The sequence below is a fragment of the Carcharhinus amblyrhynchos genome, unplaced genomic scaffold (genome assembly GCF_965287045.1).
Source record: "Carcharhinus amblyrhynchos unplaced genomic scaffold, sCarAmb.v2.hapA scaffold_37, whole genome shotgun sequence".
In the NCBI taxonomy this organism is placed as follows: domain Eukaryota; kingdom Metazoa; phylum Chordata; class Chondrichthyes; order Carcharhiniformes; family Carcharhinidae; genus Carcharhinus; species Carcharhinus amblyrhynchos.
Window position 1 is genome coordinate 4,559,091 of NW_027649778.1, and position 19,001 is coordinate 4,578,091.

General features: G+C 44.1%; 1 protein-coding gene across 7 annotated transcripts in view; it reads left to right on the forward strand.

Annotated features, from left to right (window-relative positions):
* The window catches only part of sipa1l3 (signal-induced proliferation-associated 1 like 3), a 242,620-nt gene that overhangs the window by 143,060 nt on the left and 80,559 nt on the right, over nt 1–19,001 (forward strand). For all 7 annotated transcript variants that reach the window (XR_013889960.1, XM_080218304.1, XM_080218305.1 and 4 more), the window contains 7 exons: nt 2,146–2,276; nt 6,241–6,429; nt 7,585–7,759; nt 8,752–8,855; nt 9,280–9,437; nt 10,579–11,155; nt 13,278–13,552. Coding sequence is in view for 6 of the 7 variants with exons in the window: in XM_080218304.1 (XP_080074430.1) it covers nt 2,146–2,276; nt 6,241–6,429; nt 7,585–7,759; nt 8,752–8,855; nt 9,280–9,437; nt 10,579–11,155; nt 13,278–13,552 (1,609 nt within the window). In the remaining variant the exon portion in view is untranslated. The remainder of the gene's footprint in view (nt 1–2,145; nt 2,277–6,240; nt 6,430–7,584; nt 7,760–8,751; nt 8,856–9,279; nt 9,438–10,578; nt 11,156–13,277; nt 13,553–19,001) is intronic.

Below are 19,001 nucleotides of genomic sequence, written 5' to 3' on the forward strand. Positions count from 1 at the left end.
AAGGTGTGAATTGATCTTTATTAACGTTTAGTGGCTCATTAACAGACTGGTTTTAAGTGAGCAATTAACAAGTTATTTATTCAAGTCACACTCAAAAAAAAATAGGTTTTGTGGCTTTGGAAAACTTTTGGAGTTCTGTTGATTCTGCTGACTGTAAGCTCTTTCTTATTTGGTACCCTTCATTAGATAAATGGAGAGCTCTCTTAACAGATTTTAAGCTGGTTGGGAGCTGCTCTCTCCCTCTGTAGGTGTTCAGGTGGCAGCCTTCATTGAACTGCAGGCAGGCAGTTGAGTTCCTCTTTATATCGCTCTGATGATCAATCAATTTTCCTACACCAGGATTGGTTTGATGTTGTCAACAACAGCAAGTTCAAATCTGATAGGTTCCTGATAGCTGAGTCGTCTTTAAACTGACAGATTGTCAAAATTCCAAAGCCTGATACCAAGGCAACCCTGATGCTTGGTCCTTGTTACAAAGTTGTTGCAATCAGTTTACCCTGTAGGCACCTGTATTTTAAACATCCAAGCACAGACACAAAATCAGCTTTTAAAGGGGCCACACTTCACCACACCTACCAAAATGAATCAGTTTTATTTCTCTACATGGACTTCATCTGCCACCTGTCCAACCATTTGAGCCAACTTGTCCACGTCCCTTTGAAGTTCTACACTATCCTTCTCGCAATTCACAGTGCTTTGAAGTTTTGTATCATCTGCAAACTAAGAAACTGTGCCCCATACCCTAAGATCTAAGTCATTAATATACATCAGGAAAAGCAAGAGTCCCAATACTGACCACCAATGAACTCTATTACAAAGCTTCCTCTAACTTAAAAACATCCATTAGCCACTGCTTCCTGTTTCCTCTCACTCGTGTGGGTATGCCGGCGTTGGACTGGCGTAAACACAGTAAAAAGTCTGACAACACCAGGTTTTAGTCCAACCGATTTATTTGATAGTAAACGCACAAGCTTTCGGGGTTAGTCCCTTCGTCAGGTGAATGGAGAGTTCTGGCCTCAGACAGAGCATATAAAGCACAGACTGTTTATTCGCATTCTAATCAGTAATCTCTAAACAGTCTGTGCTTTATATGCTCTGTCTGAGGCCAGAACGCTCCATTCACCTGACGAAGGGACTAACCCCGAAAGCTTGTGCGTTTACTATCAAATAAATCGGTTGGACTAAAACCTGGTGTTGTCAGACTTTTTACTGTGTCAGCCAATTCTGTGTCCCTTCTATTCCATGAACCATAACTTTGCTCACAGGTCTGTTGTGTGGCAATGTATCAAATATTCTTTGGGAGTCCAGGTACACTATATCAACAGCATTACCCTCATCAATCCTCCTTGCTGTTTCTTCAAAAAACTCCGGCAAGTTAGTTTTCTCAAATCCATCCTGGTTTTCCCTAATTAGCCCACATTTGCCCATGAAGCTATTAATTTTGTCCACTTATGTTTTTTCTAGCAGTTTCCCCACCACGGAAGCTAAACTGACTGGTCTTTAGTTGCTGCGATTATCTCTATACGTTTTCTTTTTTGAACAAGAGTGTAACACTTGCAATTCTCCACATCTCAGCTACCACCCCTGAGCCGAGGGAAGATTGAAAAATTCTGGCCAATGCGTCTGCAATTTCCGTTCACTCGCTCAGTACCCCTGGCTGTGTTCCATCTGGTCCTGGTGCCTCATTAAGTTGAACTACAGACGGTCTATCCAATACCACCACCTTTTACAACTTTAGATCCATCTAGTATATGAATTACCTCCTCGTTTACCGTGGCCTGGGCAGCACCATTGATTTGGTAATGTTTTACTGCTCTTTCAGGCTGAGTGTAAGCTGGAGTAGAAGCAGCATTGAAGACTCATCCTGCTAAGTCCTTCCCATCCTTCTGCTATCCAAACTCCAGGGTTATCATTGCCTGTCCATGTGTCATTTATTCCTGCTTTCCTGTCCCCCACTCTGGCCCACTCAGCAATTACCCCCTCCCCCCCCCCTTCCTGTCTTGTCACAGTTGAAGTACATTTCTCTTGAATCCATCTCTATGAAGCTGCAACTGGGTCAGGATCCTAAAATAGTCCTCCTCCATCAGAGGTCACTGCTTGGAAGCTGTTTATTTTTAAGGTTTTGTTTTATGCTTTCCCCCTTAGAGCACTGGAACTATTTTGGTGTGGATGAAAAGCTGGGCCCAGTGGCAGTGAGCATTAAACGGGAGAAACTGGAGGAGAGCAAAGAGCACGGACCTCAGTATGTCTACCGAATAATCTTCAGGACAAGCGAGGTGGGAGCTGTTCTCTAATTAAACTGCTTAATCAAAGTTATTCGATTTTACTGCGGGTTTCATCATAGAATCGTACAGTGCAAAAGAAGCCCTTCGGCCCATTGAGTCTGCACTGACATGTGGGGAACGTCTTCCCACTTAATCCCATTTACCAGCACTTGGCCCACAGCCTTGAATGTTATGACATTGCCAAGCGCTCATCCGGATACTTTTTAAAGGATGTGAGGCAACTTGGCACAGTTTCACAGTTCCTCCACAGCTCAGCAATTTTATAATTGCAGTCTATTTCAGAGCTTGGTTTTTTTTTTCAAAAGTGATGGTGCTTGGCTCTTTAAATCAGAGGGCATAACTTTATATTCTTTTAATAATGGCTGGCATGGTAGCACAGTGGTTAGTGCTGCTGCTTCAGAGCTCCAGGGACCTGGGTTTGATTCCTGGTTTGGGTCATTGTCTGTGTGGAGTTTGCACATTTGCCCTGTGTCTGCATGGGTTTCCTCCGGGTGCTCCGGTTTCCTCCCACAAAGATGTGCGGGTTAGGTTGATTGGCCAAGCTAAAAATTGCCCCTTAGTGTCCTGAGATGCATAGGTTAGAGGGATTAGTGGATAAAATATGTTGGGGTATGGAGGTAGGGCCTGGTGGGATTGTGGTTGGTGCAGATTCAATGGATCAAATGGCCTCCTTCTGCACTGTAGGGTTTCTATGGTTCTATGATTCTAATGTTAAAATAGCAAAAGACATTAGCAAGTATTTGCTAACTCTCAGACCTTTGAAGGTGGCAGGTTGCCAGATTGAAAGGATTTTGTTTTGCCAGTGTTTTTTGATGCTGAAGAAATGCAGTATTTATTTAACTCCTTAATACTTGCTCTAACTGTATCAGTTGCCTGTCCCTTTCCTCTTGTGGATGTGCTGTATGATATTAGTGTATGTTTTGAGTGTTTTTTAATTGTGGTCACAACCTTGGATGATGTCATTGCTGGAAGAAGGAAAATGAACTTTGGGCAGGTCAGGTGAGCGAAGCTTCTCAGCTTCCAGTTTCGTTTTGGCCATACTGTTACGGGTGATCTTGAAAGCAAGCTGGAAAAGAAGTCTCTTTCTCTCTCCATTTTGCTTTGAAAACTGTACCAGTTAGCTGAAAGAGGTTTGTTGTCATTCTGCAGTAAAGAATCAGTGCTCTGGTGTTTTGGGTAGTTTATCTGACTACAAGCTGCTCTGAGTTTTCAAGATCGTTTGAAATCAGCATTCAACCCAAGGAACTGAATTCAGTATCATGTGAGCTTTAGCCTCTGCAGTGATAAACCTATAAAAAGGGGTTTTTCGTCATTGATGGGTTTTCATTTTAATTGAAACACTTTAGAGAGATTTATTAAGAGTTGTACATTATAGTGCTTTGTTTCTTGCTTGTAATTGATGAAAGTTCTTGCTAATTTTCTTACTATACATGTTAACTATATTCCTAAATAAACTGTTTGATAAAAGCTCCCTAGTGGGTCACTTTAATCGTACCTGAAGTGAAACATCTCAGGCTTATCCTAGCCAAATTCAAGATGCAAAGATTTTGAGGTGGCACAGTGCTGCCTCACAGTACCAGGGACCCAGGTTCAGTTCCGGCTTCGGGTCGCTGTCTGTGTGGAGTCTGCATGGGTTTCTTCCAAGCGCTCCGGTTTCCTCCCACAGTCCAAAGATGTGCGGGGTTAGGTTGACTGGCCATGCTAAATTCTCCCTAGTGTCAGGAAGATTAGTGGGGTAAATCTATGGGGTTACGGTAATGGGGCCTGAGTGGGATTGTGGTCGGTGCAGACACGATGATTGTTTTCTGCACTCTGGGGCTCTGTGGAGCATCTCACCTGAACCATGATGGCTGTAACTTGCTGGGATGTAGTTCCGTGGGTGCTGACTTCCCTGCAAATGCAAATGCCTCAGCAGTGTGAGTTCTCTGAAACGTGAGCTTGGTTCTTGACTCTGTCGACGAAACACTGACGGAAAATGTTGGAGTTGAGCCACAGTCTGAGCATTTTCCAAGGGGATAACCAGATCTGGAGAAGCTAACTTGGCTATTTCATTCCTTTGTTAGCCCATATTCCAGATTGGATTTGTTAATCCTTTCACATGCTGACAATCACGGGATTAGCCCCCTGGATATAAGGCCCTAGTTTGCAGCTCTAATTCTGATTTTTTTTTTAATCCAACCATCAAAAGTGTGGGAACAATTCTGGACAAGTCTAAGATCTATTTAAAAGCTACCCATAAAATCTATCACCTAAATTGCCTCTTTGAAACACTAAAGTTTGAGGGGCAGTTTTGTCTGATACTGCAACAGATATAATGGGTCCCGTGGTGCTGTTTGATGCCAGTTTATCTTGGAAGATGCGGACAGTTGTCCTGGTATTACCTGGATTAAGGATGTGCAGTTTAGCCCTGTGATGAAGCTTGGCTGAACATGCTGAGTAAGGAGTCTCATCAGTTAGCAGGTTACAGTCTAACAGGTTTATTTGGTAGCACAAGCTTTCAGAGTGCTGCCCCTTCATCAGGTGAATGGGGATGAAGGAGCAGAGCTCCGAAAGCTCATGCTACCAAATAAACCTGTTGGACTTTAACCTGGTGTTGTGGGACTTCTGACTGTGCCCACCCCGTCCAACACTGGCATCTCCACACGGGAGATGCTGAGAAAGAGAGAGTTGTTGAGGGGAAGGGAATTACAGGTGGGTGTGGCAGATAGTCGGGGCACCTCCTGTGGCATTGCTTAATGTGAATGACATATTTTCCAACAATAGAAATGTTATCAATGAAGTCACACTTAAGAGGAAGCGTGCTTATATATGAAAGGTGTAGATCAGCAAGATAGTCATATCTTTTCTGAAAGGTAGGGGAGTCTAAAACTAGAGAGCATAAGTTTAAGGTGAGACAGGAGAGATACAAAAGGGTCCAGAGGGGTAAACTCTTTCAGAGGGTGGTGAGTGTTTTGAACAAACTGCCAGAGGTAGTTATAGAGGTGGGTACAGCTTTATCTTTTAAGAAGCATTTAGACAGTTACATGAGTAAGATAGGTATAGAGGGATATGGGCCAAGTGTGGGCAATTGTGACTAGCTTACTGCTTTTAAAAAAAAAAGTGTGGCACGGACAAGTTGGGCCATAGGGCCAGTTTCCATGCTGTAAACCTCTATGGCTGTAATCATTGTCAGCAACTTGATAACATTACCTATGTTGATGGCCATTTAAACTGCTTTTAAATTTATTCATTCATAAGATGTGGGTGTTTCTGGCAAGGCTGGCACTTACTGTCCATTGTTAGTTGCCCACAGAAGGTAGCTGTAAACCACTAATTTGAACCTGCACAGGTTGTGACAAGGGGATTCCTGCTGCTGTGAAGATCCAACAGAGTGGCAAAAGAGCGGTGACGTAGTTTGGGAGGTGCTGCTGATAAACCCTTGTCAAGTGTAGCGTCTTGTGTGTGGTATACACTGCAGCCATATGAATATTTAAGGTGATGGGCAGGGTGCCAATCAAGTGGGTTGCTTTGTCCTGGACAATGCTGAACTTTGACTGTTGTTGACTCTCGACAATGAGTAGATTCAGTAGCTGCATGGTGACAGCTTGAAAGCAAACATGTCCATCAGTAGAGGTTCCTCAACTTGTGTTCTCAGCAGCTTATGAGCCACTGGGACAAAAGCATATTGCAAATTCACTTTTTGGATGTTGTTCTGTAATAGCTCTTGGGTTACATTATTGTTGGTCTGTGCAGGAGAGTTAGGTTCAAGGAGGTATTCAGTTCCACCTCCTCCTAAGAGCAGCTGTGGGGTCTCTGATAGCATTACTACTTCAGTTTAACACTCAGGGTTGTCTGTGGCATCAGTCCTCTCAGTAGAGGCAGCTCTGTAAAAGTGAAGTGTTACTGAACCCTGCCTCATCAGAGTGACAGTTTATCTGGCTGAACCACCTGAAAATGTGAAAATTGCATCTTGCAGCTCATTACGCTAAGAGGATCAATACTCGAGGACGCAATTCCATCAACGTCGAAACACGGTACGGTGCGAGGGCTCCTGCTGAAAGAGGTACTGGAATCGGTAATACCAGAACTGAACATCCAGTGTCTGCGGCTAGCATTCAACACCATTAAAGTGACAGAGCAGCTGCTGAAACTGGATGAACAAGGGGTGAGTTCAAATCTCTTGGGGGCATTGATACCTTTGTGGAGATCATAGGAATTTCTATCACGGTCGTCCTGTCATTGCACAGAATAGACATCTCCAACTGGAACCTGGTAACCATCCTCCTCCCCTCACCAGTCACCAAAAACATTCATCAGACAATTAACAATGTGCAACGTACCAAATAGTTCATTGTGTCTAAAGTTTGAAATCGGGCTAATGTTTCCACGCTGGAGGTGAACAGCTTGTAAGGGCGAATTCCTTACATTGCCCTGATTTCTGTTACCAGAGCAACAGGATAGAGTGGTACTGTGATGGGATGCTAACTTTAATCTCTACTCTGCTCACCAGCATCCTTCCATCTCGGTAGGAAAATGAGCATAAAGCAAATGAATTCCTTTGTAGATGGATAGTTTCATAAGGGGCACTGTTGCTAATGGAAGAAGAAGGGAATCATAGAATCCTACAGTGTAGAAGGAGGCCATTTGGCCCATTGAGTCTGCACCGAACACAATCTCACCCAGGCCCTATCCCCATAACATCATGCAATTATCCTAGCTAATGCCCCGACACTAAGGGACAATTTAGCGTGGCCAATCCACCCAACCCACACATCTCTGGACTGTGGGAGGAAACTGGAGCACCCAGAGGAAACCCATGCAGACATGGGGAGAAAGTGCAAGCTCCACACAGTGACCGAAGTCGGGTCCCTGGTGCTGTGAGGCAGCAGCACTAACCACTGTGCCACTGTTATGCCTATCCTTCAGAAGCAGGTTCAGCTGCAGGTGCAGTGGCTATCAAGACGTGTTGAGGATTGTTGTTGGTGTTGATGCCTGGTGCCTAGCCACCACATGTCCTGATGGTGCACACTGGCCCACACAGCATGTTGCCGATTCCTCTGTTATAAGCTAATGTCCTGTCTGGTTCCTTTTATTTGCCGCAGCTTTCCAAGGAGAGAAATGCCTACCTGTTACTGGCTCATGTGCAAGCCTGAAATTGCCTTGCCCCACTCCTGCCCTCACTCATATATGATATTTGGCAGTGGTGTAGAACAGAGGGTGACAAAGAGGATGTTTAATGGGCTGTGGATCTGGGGAATGGACAAACATTACAAATCGGAAGCTGCGTTTGTTTAATGCTGATTGTTCTTTGACTTTGCAGCTAAGCAAGAAACATAAAGTTGGCATCCTGTACTGTATGGCTGGCCAGGGCACTGAGGAGGAGATGTACAACAATGAAGAAGCAGGACCTGCCTTTGAGGAATTCCTGAATCAGCTGGGAGAGAAGGTGCTTCTTAAGGGCTTTACAAAATATGCAGCTCAACTGGACACAAAAAGTAAGCATTTCACTTTTAGTTTTTATAAATCCTCGACAGATACTTGATCACAGTTTTGCAGACGGAAAAGAATTAACGTTGGGTTGTCTTTTTGGATGGAGCCTTTCAACAGAACTCTGGAAGAGGCGTTTTTTTACACCAAGCCTTATTTGTTGCCTGCAATGTTTTTTTCATTGCTTAGTATTAATATTGCTTTTCAAAAAAAACTATTCATGTTTTAATATAACTCATTAAATTATATACGATATGATAGAAACTGAAATAAAAACTGCCCATCCGAAGAAAGCCCCATTCCTCTCAGCCTGTTTTTGTTCCAAGAGGTTGAGGTGTAGACTCTTGGACGGGATTTGAAACTGAATTAAGTAGGCTTCTTTCTGGGTTCGCTTCCTGGCTTGGGTGACAGTGTGTCTGTGCGGCGTTTGTACATTCTCCCCATGTCTGTGTGAGTTTCCTCCCATGTGCTCCAGTTTCCTCCCACCGTCCAAAACTGTGCTGGTTAGATGCATTGGCTAAATTGCCCCTTAGTATCCTGGGTTGCGTAGTTAGCGGAGTAAATATGTGGAGTTACAGGGATAGAGCCTGGATTGGATTGTTGTTGGTGCAGAGTTGATGGACTGAATGGCCTCCTTGGTTTCTATGACTCCTTTATAATGCTGCTTAAGGAAGTAGAGGATAATGTGGGGAAATTCAAGACTCATTTGATTGCTCTTATTGTACAAAATTTAATAGGTTTTATTAAAACATGAATAGAGTTTTTTTTTGTTGAAAAGCAATATTATCTTGGGCCAAGCAATGAAAAAACATTGCAGACACATATAAGGCTTGGAATAAAACGCCTCTTTCAGAGTTCTGATGAAAGGCTCCATCCAAAAAGATGACCCAGCTCTAATTCTTGTTTTAGATGTCTGTATGTTTGCATAATTGCTTTTTTTTTAGTTCTGATGATGTAACTGTTTGCTGATCTTGTATGAAACCTTTTTTTTTATTGGTAGCTGGCTCAACTGGTACGCACTCTTTGTACACTACTTACCAGGACTATGAGATCATGTTCCACGTGTCCACCATGCTTCCATACACCCCCAACAACCGGCAGCAGGTGGGTCACGTCTGCAGGGATTTCTAAACTTTACTATTAGCTGTCCTCTACTGTATGCTTTGACTAATCTTTGGGTTAAAATGTAACCAAACATTCCCTGTTGGCACAATGGTTAGCACGGCTGCCCCTCAGCGACAGGGACCTGGGTTTGATTCCCGGCCTTGTCTGTGTGGAGTTTGCATGTTCTCACTGTGTCTGCGTGGGTTTCTTCTGGGTGCTCTGGTTTCCTCCCACAGTCTGAAAGACTTGCTGATTAGGTGCATTGGCTGTGTTAAATTCTCCCTCCGAACAGGTGCCAGAGATGTGGCAACAAGGGGATTTTCACAGTAACTTCATTGCAGTATTAATGTAAGCCTAATTGTGACATGAATAAGTAAACTTAAAGAAGTTTGTTGAGTTGATATGCGTGTGTTTGTGTTTACAGCTCCTCAGGAAACGGCACATTGGCAACGATATTGTCACCATCATTTTTCAGGAACCTGGCGCGCTGCCGTTCACACCAAAGAGTGTTCGCTCTCATTTCCAACATGTGTTTGTCATTGTCAGAGTCCACAATCCATGTACTGAAAATGTGTGTTACAGGTAAGTGCTTATACAAGGTAGAAAGGAAGACTTGCCTTTCGTAGATGCCTTTTGCGACCTCGAGGATATCTGCCAGAGCCAGTGAAGTGTCATCACTGTTGTAGTGTAGGAAATGCAGTGTCACCTTGTACACAGCTGGATCCCACAATCAGTCATGCTGAGAATGACCAGATAATCAATCACTGTTTAAGTGATACATAACAGCTTTTTCCCCTAACTTCCTTCGAAACAGTGCCTCAGGACATTTATGGGAGAGGGGGACTCTGTTCACTAGAGTAATTCAGACATTGCAACATGGAAACTTCACTGACTGAGTACTCGCAACACTGGAGTGTTGGCCAAGATTGTGCTCGTGTCTCGAGAATTGGCCTTCTGAGTTGGATGTCAGGAGTATTATTGACTGAGTCACAAATGGCAGCCTGTTAATGATGAGTGCAGTCTGACCACTAAAAGTTCTGAATGAAAGAATGTGTGATTCATGTTTCTCTTTCTCTACCCCAGCGGGCTGTGAAAGCTCAATCACTGAGGGGGTCACTGACATCAGCTGAAGCAATAGGTTGGGTTTAACAATAAGCCTTGGGCTCCTATAGGCTTAGGGTCTGGTTGCTGCTCTTTGGTATCTAGTTACTCCATTGCTTGCCCTGTAAGCATGTCAGGGCACAACAGTACAGGATTCAAATTGGTGGTGGCCCCAATAGCTGGAAGAAACTGCTCGCGTTGAAAGCCTGGACACATGCATAGGACATTGAAATGGGGATACTAGAGGACCAGGGAACCATACACCACCAGGAGTCAGTATCTTTCTGATGTCATGGTAGTACAGTAGTTAACACTGCTGCTTCACAGCGCCAGGGACCTAAATTCAATTCCCGGCTTGGATTGCTGTCTGTGACAAGTTTGCACATTCTCGCTATGTCTGCATGGGTTTCCTCTGGGTGCACCGGTTTCCTCCCACAGTCCAAAAGGTGTGCTGGTTAGGGTGCATTGACCCGAACGGGCACCGGAATGTGGTGACTAGGGGAATTGCGGTGTTAATGTAAGCCTTATTTGTGACTAATAAATAAACTTGACTTCTATTGAGGAATGAAAATGAAGGAGAAATATACCTTGATCTAAAATTTGGATTGCTTTATTCCAACAGTGTGGCAGTAACCAGGTCCAAGGATGTCCCGCTCTTTGGGCCGCCGATTCCAGATGGCTTCACTTTCAGCAAGTCCGATGTTTTCCGAGACTTCCTGCTGGCCAAGGTCATCAATGGAGAGAATGCAGCACACAAGTCGGAGAAGTTTCACGCCATGGCAACTCGGACTCGACAGGAATACTTGAAGGACCTGGCGGAAAACAGCGTCACCAACACTCCCGTGGAATCTACTGGAAAATTTAACCTCATATTACTGACCTCTAAAAAGAAGGAGAAAGCAAAGCCGCGAGTGGGTGCTGAGCTCCACAGTGCAGGAGCCGTGACGTGGCGGGTTCACGCACAGGATTACAGCCAGGGGATTGAGGTGGAGTGCGTTCTCGGCATCTCCAACGAGTTTGTTGTTGTTATTGAGCAAGGCACCAAGGAGGTGGTGTTCAACTGCTTTAGTGGGGATGTAATAGGCTGGACTCCTGATTCATCGACAATCAAAATCTTCCATGGAAGAGGTGACTACATATTTATACGAGCGTTGGAGGAGAATGTGGATGACATTAAGGAAATTGTGCAAAGGTTGAAGGTAGGTCAGCAGCAATGTGGATTTATCTCATGCCTTTAACATGATAGCCATGATGTGGGGATACCAGCATTGGAGTGGGGTGGGCACAGTTAAAAGTCTATCAACACCAAGTTAAAGTCCAACAGGTTTATTTGGTGGCACGAGCTTTCGGAGCACTGCTCCTTCATCAGGTGAGTCGTTTGATGAAAGAGCCGCGCTGTGAAAGCTTGTGATTCCAAATAAACCAGTTGGACTTTAATCTGGTGCTGTGAGTCTTCTTACTTTTAACATGATAAACATCTCAACGGGCTTCACTGGAGTTTTCGAGAACAATATAGGGGGATATTGGAATGGATAACCAAAAGCTTGTACCAAGAGCTAAGTTTTTAGGAGATGTAGAGAAGCTGAAGGAGGAAATTCCAGAGCTAGGATCCAGGCAGCTGAAGGCACAGCCACCAATGGTGAGGAATTAAAATTGGGAATGCCAAAGAGACCAGAGTTCGGAATGCAGGTAACTTGGAGGGTTGTGGGGCAGGAGATAATTGGAGAGTGGAAGGATGAGAGATTTGAGAGCAATGGTGAGAATTTAGTAATGAAGTTGCAGCTTAACTGGGAGTCCAGGTCAGTCAGTGAGCATGGGTGAATGGTACTTGATCTGTGGCCAACAGAGAAGCGTAGAGGGTAGAACGTGGCCATTCAGCCATACACTAGGGTAGTCAGTGGATGACATCTCAGCTGCAGATGAATTGAAGCAGGGGTGAAGTGGAAGCCAAGATGTTACCAAAGCTCACCTTGGTGTGAAATATATCAGGGCTCACTGCAGTTTGGCCAGCAGCTTAGACCAGGGGCCAGACCTGGAGCTTTCCAGCTCTGCTGGGCTCACTACTTTATAGGGTTTGATAACCAGAATATTTTTGAGAACAATTCCTGAACTCCTCAATCCATTGATCTTCAATCGTGCCCAACAATGACTGGCAGCAGTTTGTCCAATTGCTGTTCTGTCTTGCTGTCCTCTTCCCTTTCTCTACCTCCAGACCATATGCTTACGAGTTGACATGATCCATTGCACCTTTCTCGTGTACTGATGCTGTCCTTTCATTCGATGCCTGTGGAGTTTCATTTCAAGCTTTCGCAGTAATAGCCTTTTGTCTTCCAAATTGATAGTTCAACATCATTGGAAGATGGCACAGTGGGTAGTGCTGCGGCCTCAATGCCAGGGACCCAGGTTCAGTTCCTGGCTTGGGTCACTCTGTGTTGAGTTCGCATGTTCTCCCCATGCGTGCGTGCGTTTCCTCCAGGTGCACCAGTTTCCTCCCATAGTCCAAAGATATGCAGGTTAGATTGTTTGGTCATTCTAAATTGACCCTAGTTTAGAGGTTTAGCAAGGTAAATGTATGGGGTTACGAGAATAGAGTCTGGATGGGATTGTGGTCAGTGCAGACTCAGTAGGCTGAATGGCCTCCTGTGTTAGAATGTAACCGATGACAACTTTGTAATGGATGTAATGTGACCAATGGTAACAAGCTGTAAGGGTCAGCTCACCTACTAAAACAATGAACCAATTACAGAATGAAGAGATGGTTCGCTGACTCGCCATAAGCAAGAACCTGTGGGGAATTGTGTAGAGCTTGGATTGGCCCAAAGTGAGGCCCCAAATTTGGAAAGATGAAGTTTCTTTATTAAGTCCTTTCTTTGTTTATAAGTTGGGGGTAAGTTTTGTTATATTTTTATTGTTTGCATTTGAAGAGTTGCTTCCAATGAATCATAGAATCCCTACAGTGCAGAAGGAGGCCGTTCAGCCCATCAAATCCACCGAGCACAATCCCATCCAGGCCCCATTCCCGCAACCCCTCATGTTTACTATAGCTAATTATCCTGATAGGAAGGAGCAGTTTAGCACAGCAAATTTACCCAACCTGCACATCTTTGTGGGAGGAAACCGGAACACCTGGAGAAAACCCACGGAAGAACATGCAGACTCTGCACAAAGTGACCTGAGGACGGAATTGAACCTGGGTCCTTGGCACTGAGAGGCAGCAATGTGAACCACTGTGCCATTGTACGTCCTGCACTGCAGGGATTCTAAGATTGTTGAGCCGGGTGTGCTTAGAGGTTCTTATTCATTCACCTTTTGTTTCCCCAGATTGTGACGGAGGGATGTGAAACTGTTGACATGACCCTGCGGAGGAACGGACTCGGACAACTTGGGTTTCATGTCAAATATGATGGCACGGTGGCGGAGGTGGAAGAATATGGATTCGCTTGGCAAGCTGGACTGAGACAGGGAAGCAGGCTGGTGGAAATTTGTAAGGTGGCTATAGTAACTCTGACCCATGACCAGATGATTGATCTTTTGAGGACATCAGTAACAGTGAAGGTGGACATTATCCCGCCTCATGAAGATGGGAACCCTCGCAGGTATAATCAGTTTCACTGGTATCTGAAAACCCAGGGGTAGTTACTGATTTGATTTATTATTGTCACGTATTAGTATGGAGTGAAAAGTATTGTTTCTTGCGTGCTATACAACGACATACCATTCATAGAGAAGGAAAGGAGAGAGTGCAGAATGTAATTTTACAGTCATAGCTAGGGTGTAGAGAAAGATCACCTTAATACAAGGTAGGTCCATTCAAAAGTCTGATGGCAGCAGGGAAGAAGCTGCTCTCGAGTCGGTTGGTACGTGACCTCAGACTTTTGTATCTTTTTCCCCAAATGAAGAAGGCGGAAGAGTATCTGGGGTGTGTGGGGTCCTTGATTAGTTTGGCTGCTTTGCCGGGCAGCGGGAAGTGCAGACAGAATCAGTGGATGGGAGGCTGGTTTGTTTGGTTTTGTGAAGCAAACTTCTCCTGGAACACAAGTGAAATCTAGCTTTGGTAAAAGCCTGTCCTCCTCCCGTTCCAACTCTCATTTTCAGATCCAACTGAGACCCTTTACTGAGACATGTTTGAGTCAATGCTAAGCATTTGTAACAAAAATATTAAGTAGTAAACTCTTGTGTAATTTAATACAATGTCTAAAAATTGTTTACTGCACTGAAGTGCCTTTTTCCGAAAGTCTTGGTTTATTCATGCCACCTCTCTTTGGTTCCATTGTTGTCAGCTGCTCTGCTTATTGGGTTATAAGAATTTCTTAAGTACAGAATCCTGAACGATACTCAGTGACAGCAGTAATCTAGGAGCAGTACATGTTGTTAGGCTGTGCATGTGCGCAGAACTTTTGACAGTGAACTTCTGGAAGGAAGTTCTTACAGTCTCACTGATGAGCTGTTTTACGACGAATTGTGGAAGCACATTTGGAAGCATGACCATGGGTCACTTGTGAAACTACCAAAGATGACAAGGTCCGGTTAGAAACTCCAGTACTTTATAGGGACCACCTGAACCATAAGTTTTGCATAAGAATTTGGCTAGGATAAGCATGATATGTTTCTCTTCAGATATGATCCAAGTGACCCACTAGGGAGCTTTTGGCATACAAAGTTTATGTAGGAACATGTATAGAAAGAAAATGAGCAATGTCTTCTATCAATTACAAACAAAAGGTAAACAACTGTAATAATGTTTTAATTGTCAGAAAAACCCACGTCCTTTAGGGAAGGAAATCTGCTGTCCTTACCTGGTCTGGCCTACGTATGACTACAGAGCCACTGCAATTTGGTTGATCTCAACTGTCCTCAGGCAACTAAGGATAAGCAATAAATGTTGGCCAACCAGCGATGCCCATGTCTCATGAATGAATAAAGCAAAACTCATCCCAGACTAAACACAAACAAACCCCGTTTTAGCCACTTCAGTAGCAATAAAAGGACACTTCCAGTCAAGTTGGCAACAATGACATACTGAAGCTGTGAGCCGCTGAAATCATGTTTTTTAAAAAAAACTTTCTTAAAGGGAGACTAACATCACAAAAGCCAAATTCGCAATGGTGATATGGGACATTCAAGTTGAACATGAATAGTCTGTGACAAAAACAGAAAATGCTGGAAAATCTCAGCAGGTTTGACAGCATCTGTGGGGAGAGAATAGAGTAAAAAGTCTGACAACACCAGGTTTAAGTCCAACCGATTTATTTGATAGTAAACTCACATGCTTTTGGGGTTTGCTCCTCCGTCAGGTGAATGGAGAGTTCTGGCCTCAGACAGAGCATATAACAGCACAGACAGTTTACAGATTACAGATTAGAACGCAAATCTTTACACCTAACCTGCTGTTCAAGTCCTAAAGTGGCCGACAATGTGAGTGGAAGGAGCACTGATCACAAGTTAAAGAGATATGTATTAAGTGAGGTTTTGCAAACCCAGGCAAGTCACAGGGGTTACAGATAGTGTGACTTGAACAGCAGGTTAGTTGTATGATTTGCATTCTAATCAGTAATCTGTAAACTGTCTGTGTTTTATATGCTCTGTCTGAGGCCAGAACACTCCATTCACCTGACAAAGGGGCAAACCCCGAAAGCTTGTGAATTTACTATCAAATAAATCGGTTGGACTTAAACGTGGTGTTGTCAGACTTTTTACTGTGTTTACCCCAGTCCAACGCCGGCATCTTCACATCGGGAGGGAATCGAGCCAACATTTCAAGCCTGGATAATCCTTCGTCAGATGCTGTGACTCTGATGGGTCATCTAAACTCAATGTTTATTCTCTCCTCACAGATACTGTCAGACCTGCTGAGATATTCCTAACGTTTCCTGCTTTTGTTTCCAATTCCAGCATTTGCAGTGTTTTGCTTTTATTAAATGAATAGACTGGCTTGAAGCTAAAGATAATTCCCTTGGTACTTTCACTGTGCTTTGTTTTAAGTTACTCCACGGGGAAGGACAGGCAAGGTTTCAGTTTCAGTCTAAACTGAGGCACAGTCTGGAATCTTTCCATTCGCAGTAAACAGCAAATGCTCAAACTATTACTTTTAAGTTTTACTGATTACAACACGAAAGTAGCTGTTTTAACACAGCTGGGCAGGGACACTGTTTTCATGCACCCAGAAACACCCCTGCTCAGTGTGCCAATGATACCGTAGCCTCCTGTAGCTGCCAAGTTATCGTCCACACTGTAGTTAGCCAACTCTGCATAGGCCGGAAACTGTACCTCTGCTTCCTGATCTGTATTACTGAGTGCTGACAAACACACCCTACCTGTTTACTACAACAACAGCTTGCATTTCATAGAATTATAGAATCCCTACAGTGCAGAAGGAGGCCATTCAGCCTGTTGAGTCTGCACTGACAATACCACCCAGGCCCTATCCTGGTAACCCACATATTTAGTCTACTAATCCTTCCTAAGGGACAATTTAGCATGGCCAATCCACCTAACCCGCACGTCTTTGGACTGTGGGATGAAACTGGAGCACCCAGAGGAAACCCATTAAGACACAGGGAGAATGTGCAAACTCCACACAGACAGTGACCCAGGAATCGAACCCAAGTCCTTAGTACTGCGAGGCAGCAGTGCAAACCACTGTGTCACTGTACCACTTTGTATAAAGCCACTTGCCATCACGCCCGCATTTTGATCTGATGCGGCCTTTTACTTTTTTGCAGCTGTTTCTCTGGGTTTTTGCTGTTCCTACGATCTTGGTCTTGTTCCCTGCCTCTTTGTTTTTCACCTGATGAAGGGACCGCACTCTGAAAGTTTGTGATTCCAAATAAACCTGTTGGCCTTTAACCTGGTATTGAAACTTCTTTCTTTGCCACCCCAGTCCAATGCCGGCATCTCAACATCATTAGTTTTCCTCTGCTCCGATACTTGGCCCATGGCTCTTGCTCTAAATGTTGCTTAGTTTCCTCTGGGTGTGTTTCTGACCTCCATACGTGCCATACTCTTCTCTTCTGTTTGTGGGTAGCATGTGGCTATACATTTTGAGTCAGGCTCAAATGATGATCCTACAAGTGTGCTGACTCCTCAGCCGATTGACTCAACACTGCATCTTCTTAATCCACATAGCTTTCATTTAAGATAAATACATACTACTTTCTTGGAAGAACTTGAGTCACAGCTGCATAATGGGTCTAATGACCTTCCTGTGAATTCTTGGACACTTAAGACAGTGTCATCACCAATCATCGTGACCTTGCTTTAAACTTGACCACAATGAAGGGTAGTCACAACAGGAAGGATCTAATTGTTTAGGCCTTGTTAGGAATGAGAGGCATTTTCTATCCTGTCAACAGCAGAGAGTACTTTATAATCGCTGCAGGTTCAGAAGTTATGTCAACGGTTGAATATAATCGTACAAATAACCCAAGCTTGCCCTTCAGATTTTCACACTAGATTACATATTCGGCCTTATACAAACCCGCATAGTTGATGCAGGACCAAAACTTGCAAAAGAAGACTGGAGATGAGGAAATAATAAACCAATCCCCAGGATCAGGCATCGCATATTACACCAGGGTTCACGTAAATCAACCACAGGCTGACTAACTCAATCCTGCATCTTCACAAACCTCCCTGCTAGCCTCTGTGGTAGAGTGTGGTAGCTTTGGAAGACTTGTCACACCCTTAACATGTTGTTGTTTAGTCCCATTGCATCTGTGTGCCTTCCCCTGACTGACTTCAGAGACTGGTATGAGTAACTCAAATGATGAAGGGGCAAAATTGGAATAGATTATCAGATGACTGGTTCCAAGATGGATACAGGTAGTGTGGGTAATTTTTTTTTTGAAGGAAACTAAGTAGGAGATGCACAAGACAACCAAGTGCAGCTGTTTTAATGAAGAGTGCGATCTTTGTTTTAAAAAACAGGATAATCCTGAGGTTTGAGAAAACTGTAAATGGCAATAAGGTTTATTGCTGCAGTTTTCCCAGTGAAGTACCAAATAATCTCAACCAGGAAGGTCCTCGAGCATTCTGTTCTTGTGCTCGAACCACTCAAAAAATCACTTGGGTGGGAGGACAGAATGAATTTAAAACGAGGTTTCTTTGCCGAGTTAGTTTTGTGGCCCCTCCTGCTTTTAGGACGCCCTCGTGAAGTCAAAGTGACTGCTTTTTGTCACTCCTAGCCATTGATTTAAAGCAGCAATGATTACATTCCCCTTTATTACAAATCCCACCCTTGGTTCTGAGATTGTCACCATTTTACTTGACTTGAGCTTCTGATATGTTTAGATGTCCTGTTGGTTCAGGGACAAGGGGGCCCTACAAGGAGGAGTTGAGTAGAATGGGCCTGTACACACTGGAGTTTAGAAGTTTTGAGAGGTGACCTGATTGAAATGTGTAAAATTCTGAGAAGATGAGACATGACAGTTGATGAGAGGTTGTTTTCCCGGGCTGGAAAATCTAGGACAAAGGCATCAAAGTCTCTGGGTAAGGGGTCAGCCATTCAGGACTGAAGAAATTGCTTCACTCCAGAGGACTGTCCACCTCTCCATTCCTGTACCCTCTGTGGGCTGGATGCTCAGTCACTGAGTCTCTTCAAGACTGAGATTGATGGATTTGTGAACACTATGGGTGGGCTTTACCTCCCCCTTCCATAGTATGTTTCATGGTGGCGAGAGATAGTAAGTTGGTTGCTGGCAGCGGGATTTTGTCATCCTGCTGTTGCTTCATGTACCCGTCACCACCAGGAATCCCTTGGTGGAAGTGTGCTGATCCTGCCGGCATAAACACTAGCAAAATTTCAGCCTACGGAAATGGGGATGTGGGGTTAGAGTGGGGAAGTGGCATTGGGTTTGCAGATTGGCCATGATATTGAATGGTTGAGACTGTATCATACGTTCCTATTTATTTAATACTGTGTAAGGGGAGGTGATGGCCTAGTGGTATTATTGCTGGACTATTAATCCAGAAACTCAGCTAATGTTCTGGGGACCTGGATTCAAATCCTGTCACGGCAGATGGTGGAATTTAAATTCAATTTTAAAA